At 37.9% G+C, this 7,690-nt stretch overlaps 1 protein-coding gene across 2 annotated transcripts; it reads left to right on the top strand.

The window, feature by feature from the left end:
* The first annotated feature begins 583 nt into the window (after window positions 1-583).
* Window positions 584-7,690, top strand: CUNH15orf61 (chromosome unknown C15orf61 homolog). 2 transcript variants are annotated; one of them, XM_019647252.1, is made up of 2 exons: window positions 584-1,097; window positions 5,307-7,690. In XM_019647252.1, the coding sequence occupies exons 1-2, from the start codon at window positions 650-652 to the stop codon at window positions 5,432-5,434; spliced, it is 576 nt and encodes a 191-aa protein (XP_019502797.1). In that variant the 5' UTR covers window positions 584-649; the 3' UTR covers window positions 5,435-7,690. The 2 variants fall into 2 exon arrangements, with proteins under 2 accessions (XP_019502797.1, XP_019502798.1); XM_019647253.1 differs by having other exon boundaries at window positions 586-995.

Consider the following 7,690-nt stretch of genomic DNA (forward strand, 5'->3'; position numbering starts at 1 on the left):
GAGACACTGGACTTTTTAAAAACAGAAACTTATTTTGAAATATCCGGGACTTATTTTAAGCAGTGAACACGACAGCGAAGACCTAAACATAATTCTCCCTATCAGCCAATGCAAATCTAGGGCCTTGGCTTTCAATTCACTTCTCTGAGCACATCTTCTCAAGTGTTTCCTCAACGCCACACAAGGATTTCACTTGAGCCAGGGCTTGGAACAGAGACAGGTGTGAGCTCTGTCACTCATTAAGGTGGTTATTTGTTTTAAGCCTTAATTTTCTTCATAGCCAAACTGATAAAAGCTCCCGACCCCCAACCTCAACCCCAGGGTTGTTAACAAGTACATGAGGCCAAACGGGACGATTTAACCACCTCCCCTGCGCTGCTCACGCTCAACCCCGGCGCGGATCCCTGAGAAGGTGCCAGCCACTGAGCCGGCCAGGACCCCTTCCGCTCCCTCCACAGGACTCCGCGGGACGTTCGTGCGCACGCGCCGCCGCGCCCCGGGGGCTCTCGCGCGCCCGCGCGGCGCCCGTTGGGCGTCCCCGCCGCTCGCTCCGGGGAACGGGCGCGCGCGGGCGCGCTCCGGCGGCTCCGCCCCCAGCGGCGCGCGCTCCCACGGTGACCGAGGGGCGGGGGACCCGGGGAGGCCGGCCATGGAGGCCCTGAGAAGGGCCCACGAGGCTGCGCTCCGGCTGCTGCTGTGCCGGCCCTGGGCCTCGGGCGCCGCCTCCCGCCCGAAGCCCCGCGCCTCGGAGGTGCTGACGCAGCACCTGCTGCAGCGGCGCCTGCCGCACTGGACCTCCTTCTGCGTGCCCTACAGCGCTGTCCGCAACGACCAGTTCGGCCTATCGCACTTCAACTGGCCGGTGCAAGGCGCCAACTACCACGTCCTACGCACCGGCTGCTTCCCCTTCATCAAGTACCACTGCTCCAAGGCCCCCTGGCAGGACCTGGCCCAGCAGGACCGGTTCTTCACGGCGCTCAAGGTCGTCAACCTCGGTGAGTGGCCCGGGCCTGTGAAGCACGTCCCACCAGTGGCCCCACTGTTTGCAAAGCACGCCGACAAACGTTCTCGCGCGGAGGCCAAGACCCCGGCCCAAGGTCAGACCACGTTGGTTCCGGAGGAGCCTTCCTCTGCCCCGAGCCGGCTCGCCCGGGAGCACGCGCTCGCCACGCTTCAACCCCCTTGCTGTCGGGTTTCCCAGACACTGGATACTGCCTGCGCGTCCCACTCACACTGCACCCATCCAGCACTGGCCTTGGCTCGGGTCTTTTGTATTTCCCACCCTGCAGGTGCTTATCAGGGTTAAGTTGATGCTACTCACTCGTTCCCCGTAAAGTGGGCTTTGGCCACAGGCCTGTACGGAGGGATCGCCCTGCATCACCCCCCTGGGGAGGGGACATCCCATCCTTGCTTCCTGCCGCTCTTAACTGGGAAGACTCCTACATTAGGCAGTAAGGAGGGTGTAAGCCACTGGAAAGCGGCTCTGAAGTTAAAAATGTCTTATTGCATTGGCAGGCTTCTTTCTCATGAACATCACTTTGTGCGTGCGTTCCCTGTGATAAAAACTGGAACGACCTTTTAAGTTTTTTGTTTTCTTTATAGGAAATCCCAGCAAATTCCTTCTACTAAAAGCACTAGCGGTTATCAGTCATGTTCGCCTCCTCAGGTGCTAAGCCTAAAAGATATTTTAAAAACTGCCTCTGTAATATTTTTAGGTTTTCATAGGAATATTCTAATTCTGAGAGCATCTGTCATCAACCAGAAGAAAATAAACACCTATTTTCTTCTGGTTGATGACAGAAGAGGCATGAATATTGACATGGGTGTATCTTTTACCCGTCAATGGAAAATAAGCCTCAAGATGTTTCGAACCTATAAATTAGCTGATATCAAATTCATCCAGATTTCAGTAATTCAAAATCTAGACTTGGGAGCTGACCAGTTTTTTAAGACCCAAATTAAAGCTAAAGCAGCTGCACTAGTGTTATATAGCCTGATAGCTCATTAAATTTAAATATGGTATGTATATTTTTGCTTATAATTCACATATGTCAGTCTTGGGGTTTTTGAGCCATTGCTCCACCGGGACTGCCCTGGGTTCTGTCCAATAAAGGGAAGATTATCTAGCAATGTGTAATCCTTCACAAAAATGTCTTATTGTTTGGCTGATGGACTATATAGAGAGAGCATACCCACTAATTTTGAGGTTCATACGAATTTGAAAATGTGAGGTGACTTAGAAAATTCAATTCAAAATTATTTGGAAAGACAAGTGATGACTAGATTCAAGAAGAAGTTTTTTTAAAAGTTTATTTAGCATTTTCAGAATCAGAAAAAAATAATCGTTCTTTCCAAATGTAAAGAGTAGTAGGTTAGGAAAAGTGTAACTGGAGGAAAAGTATAACATGAGCCAAATGCCTTTTTTTTTAAGTTTTCACAGTTTAAAACCTAACACTTTAGGAACACCTTAATGATTAGGGGCCTCTCTTTTAGATAGAAAGAAATCCAAAGAAAAGTAGGATCCCAGAACATTCTCACAAAGAAAAGTAAAACCTTTTGAGGAGAGAAACAGCAGTTGTTGTTTCTTATGTGGAAGGCTGAAGAGTGGTGATTGGTCTTTGTGTTCTTTTAAAAATTTTAAAAATCCTGCTTAGATGGGAATAAGAGTTTCAATTAAACAAAAAGGAAAACTTTCTGTTCATACATGCTTTAATACAAATTGGCTTATACTAATAAAGGAATTTATTTCTGGACTTTTTAAATAAAGAGTAGTGTATTCACTAATTTGATAATGTTTACTTTGTATTTTTGTCTGAAGGTAGGGATTGTGAACTAGATAATAAGATTCTTCCCTAGTCTGTGATGTACAACTGCCCTTCTGGATCACAAGTATGCATTCTATTAATAAAAATACTCAGGGTTTTATTTGTCTTCTACCCTTCCAAATGAGAAACTATCAGAGTAATTCATTTTTCCATTTTGTAAATAATACAGATTTCTCTCTCACTATTTGTTCTCTTTCTCTTCTGCCTTTCCTTCAATGGAAGCTGACATTTTATTGATGGTTTATCAGTCTAGGAATCCTGCTGCGAAGTAGATTGAGATTTAAGAAAAGCAACTTACCATTGGAATGAATGGGTAATCAGAGACTTGATACAAAGTTCTAATTTTTTTTAAGTGCTTAATTTGACAGTGGTTTACCTACTGTTCAGCTGACTCAAAATGAATTATCATGCAAAGAACCGACTTTCACTTTCATATGTTTCAGACAATCTGGGAAAAAATTAATTTTTCATGGAATCTTGTAGACTTTAAAGCATATGTGCTACAAAGAAAATTGTTTTTTTAATGTGTAAATTATATAAGTGGCAAATCTTATACAGCATATTAGCCTGACTGCATTAAATAGACAGCTGAAAAAAATACATAGAATTTCTGACTCCTATATCACAACTCCATCCCCTATGAAACAGCATTACTGGTAATGGTTCTTAGTTGTTTTTTAATAAGAGAAAATGTAGTTATTAAGCTAGTAATCTTTGATCAGTCCTCCATTTTAGCTGAAAAAATATTGACCAAATATTTAACTGAAAACTGTAACAAATACTGTAAAACAAAATTTTCAGTGTCACCAGCTATTCTTTAAATTTATGTCCTTAGAATTGGTTTAAAAGGCATTATTTTATATTTTTTTACTCTTAGTATATTTAGAAAATTAATAATTGTTTCTAGAGCCTTTTTTGTCTTCCTCCATTGATTTTCAGCTTTTGAAACTGATATCATTTTTTTTAATTATTTTTTATTTTGACTGCTCCCTATACTCCTTGCTCACTTCTACCTATCTTGTTCTTGTTTTTCTCTTGTCCAGTCCCCCACTTGTTTTTTTTTTTCCTTTTTGGTTAAATGATTTATAAGTAGCTTTATGTTGCTAGTTTTTATAGATTTTTTTGTAACATTCCCTTGGGGCATTTAGAGGTTATTTTGGGTATTACTAAGGCAAAGAAGGCAATATACTGTAAAAGGTTTCATTAAAGTTCCAGGGAACCCTGTGATAGTGACAAGCTGTGACCCAGTATATTCCTAAAAATAGAGAGGTGCCAGCGTGAATGGGCATTTTTGCCTCTTCGCATTGCCAGCTAGTGATCCTTCTCCTGATTAATCTTTGGCATCACAGTGGCTTGAATGCACCTTCAGGGAATAAGCACAAAATAGTTCAGTACACTTATACACTCAAAGAGAGCATAACATAGCAAATATACTCTTGCAGAAAAATAAGAAAAAAATTTAGTAATACGATTGGTCCTGAGATGTGTTGATTTCTCTATTAGAAAGAAAGAGATTTTCCAAATGTAAAACTCTTTTAAATTGTCATTTTCTGTCCAACTTCTACATAGGAGCAAATTAATACTTGCATAGAATATAGAATACTTGTTATTGATTCATGTGCCTGTGGTTTTATACATATGCTTTTAATATGTTAATGGTCATTGATTCTAAATAAGTACCTTAAAAAAGATAGGAACTGTGAAAGTTTGTTTTGTGTCCACCATAGTGTCATATGCATATGAGTGCTTTAATTCATATCTCAGGGTAGTATATATGTATGTTTAGTTTCGTGTATCACAAATGGCAACTAATCGTAAATATAACAGGAAAATCTTATCAAATGGAAATATTCCAAGGAAGAAACATGTTGGAATCTACCTATTTCAAATAGGTCTAAATAAGATTGTTTCCCAATCAGTTATAAAAATACTAATGGGTTGTTTCTTTCTCATGCCTGTTATAAGACACTTCCTTAGAGCTAGGTTTTGCCTTAGTTTTGAAGACAGCTGTTTGACCCAGTTTCTTTTAAGTTGTACAAAAAAGTTACTTTAGCCATCAGTGTTACAGTCTAACTTAAAGTACAGTCAAGTTGACCTAGTAATTTAACCTCAAGGGCAGTAACCAGGAGCATCTACAACTAAACTAATGAATATTTTCTGTTTGCTTATTTTTAAAAAGAATATAAAATTACTTCATAATTGCTTGGAGGTAATGAATTAGTGCTTATAAAGTGCTTTGAATTAAAATTATTCCAGCTGTATCTATAGTTTAAAAAATCTCTAGGCTCACACAGTTGTTACTATGTTCCACAAACATAGATGAAATTGAGATCTTAGAGTTAATATTTACTTATATTTTTATAACTTTATAATTTGTTGACATTGCTAAACAGTGCTATGTGATTTGTACCACGACAAATATATGGGTACATGGTTAATAAGCATTGATGTTCATAAATAACATATTCATTTGTTTTTTAGGTATTCCAACTTTATTATACGGACTTGGCTCCTGGTTATTTGCTAGAGTCACAGAGACTGTGCATACCAGTTATGGACCAATAACAGTTTATTTTCTAAATAAAGAAGATGAAGGTGCTATGTATTGAAAGTGTGCATTGGAGAACATAAATATTAGTGGATTTTCTCTTGTGTGAATGTGCAATATTTATTTTTGATCCTTTAAAATAAAACTTTTGCAAACACCTTGTTCTTTCTACAATGTCTGGCTCTTTACGATGAATCATTGTTCTCAAGAGACAAAGCTTTTCACACATTGTTATATATTACATACTCCCTTTAGTCAATGGGAACTAGAAACATATGAATCTTATACCAATTTTTTTCCTAGAACTAGATTAAACTACAGATAAAAAATGATTAGAACATATATAGATTCTATAGCTAGGTATTAAATTCTCTTTGAAGAGAAAATATAGACACACAAAGAAGGGAGGGGAAAAATATTTTACATAACATTGGAAAAAGTAGAGGATTTTAGGGTATATGGTGGAGATAATATAATATCATTGGCAAATCCAGAATTGATGAGAATTCTAATTGCAACCTGAAATCTAAACTACTCAGCTGCCAGGATTTTAAATGGAAATGTATTAAAGCTCTTGTTCCATTTACCTGGATGAGAGGTCTGGGTATAATGTAGAAACTTCTCATTGCCTAAAGAATCCAATACCAACTACCTTTTAAAATATAATAATTGGTAAATGTAAACGCATCAAGATAAATGATATTAAGACTTATTAAAAGTTAAAATACCATGCTGATAAAGCTGTAAGAACAATTAATATCTAGAAACACGCAGAAAAATAAATTTGATAACTTTATAAAAGCAATTAGCTCAAATGGTACATATCCATAGACTTATTGGCGATGGGAAGTGGGCTGAAATTTTAAAGACCTGATGGCAGTTTTGCATTAGAATTTTATTAAGTTAATTGCATTTTTGAAAGCAAAGTCATTAAAAAAAATTTATCCTTGGGGGTAGTTACAAAATACCCAGACGAATGGTAAATTTCAGAAATTTGGAGTAATTTAGGGAGAACTAAGAACTATTTAATTTCTAAACCAATGGGTGTTTAAGATTTATGATTTCTCCCATAATTACAAACATACATTATATATCATTTTATGTTAATATGTTGCTGATACTCTATAACATTTACACATTTTTTGGTAGCAAAATATAAAATTCAATCTAACCAACATTTGGGTGCTTGCTTCTGGCAAATCACTAGAGAAAGGAAGTGATTGAGGTGAAGGCACCAGAATCATGAAGTAATACAAACTGGCTTCGTTAAAGGTAGTCATTTTAAATGAGCTTCAGAGAGTGAACTGTTCTGCAAATATATGTAGTGTTCACTTGTCTAAAAGCAATTCTAACTAACACTTTAATCAAAGAAGTACTTATGCCAATATATTTAGTCCAGAAGAATGTGCTTGACACTAGTTAAATGAATGGCTTACACAAAGATAGTGTTACATTAAGCTTCATTAATAATAAAACTGACTATTAGCATTTTGCAAGGAAAGCTAGAACTGACTTCCTCTGTAATGGGCAAAGTTAAATAACTATAGCTCATAAGTTTTAAGTCAAATACTGCTCATTCATTGCTGCTGGTTTTGTCAATACTTGTTGTAAAGGTTTGGTCCCAACACAAGGCTGATAAAATGTTTTTTAATTACCAGACTATAAATACAGCTTTTCAGTAGAGTTGCACTTCTTTTCACAGTGGCCTGTTTGATTTCTGATAATTTGTAGTGCTGACTCTGCTTACCTGTTTTTCAATAGCTATACTCAGTGTGACTTCTTGTCCATATGGTGATAGGTAAGTCTCCTTGGAGAACATCTTTGACAAACTACCCTATTGATCTCTGTAATTCTCCGCTTGCAGCATTAAATAGAGCCTTGATTTCTTGTCTGATGTGCTCACTGTGTAACAATTAAGCAAATGTAATATTTTCTTGTATTACATGAAAATCAATAGACCTCTTGCTCTCATGAAGTTGATCATGGTGAAGGATGAACTCGGTGATGGCTAAGGGCATGATTCAAATATTAAAATATTCATAGGATTTATTAAGTCTTATGAACCTTTTAGTCTGAAAAATGTTTGCCATTGAACAGGAATGGTTTAAGTTTTTTTCTTTCAAGTTGGATATTACATCAAAGCATTGTGGCCTAAAAGGGATAAAGTATAAATGCTGGATGTCAAGAGATTGATTCTATTTTTAGTATTAGAACTGACTTACTTTTTGACCTCAAGCTAACAACTCTACTCCTTTGTGGCTTCGTTTTTTTCCACCTGTAATTTGAGGACAAAACAAGAAACCTTTATACCTTAAAA

Source organism: Hipposideros armiger, unplaced genomic scaffold (assembly GCF_001890085.2).
Source record: "Hipposideros armiger isolate ML-2016 unplaced genomic scaffold, ASM189008v1 scaffold_110, whole genome shotgun sequence".
Taxonomy (NCBI): domain Eukaryota; kingdom Metazoa; phylum Chordata; class Mammalia; order Chiroptera; family Hipposideridae; genus Hipposideros; species Hipposideros armiger.

Excerpts from the sequence above, each read along its gene's own strand:
- CUNH15orf61 (XM_019647252.1), top strand. The coding sequence starts at position 650 with ATGGAGGCCCTGAGAAGGGCCCACGAGGCTGCGCTCCGGCTGCTGCTG. Across the intron at positions 1,098-5,306 it reads GGCCAAGACCCCGGCCCAAG|GTATTCCAACTTTATTATAC; the intron begins GTCAGACCACGT and ends TTTGTTTTTTAG.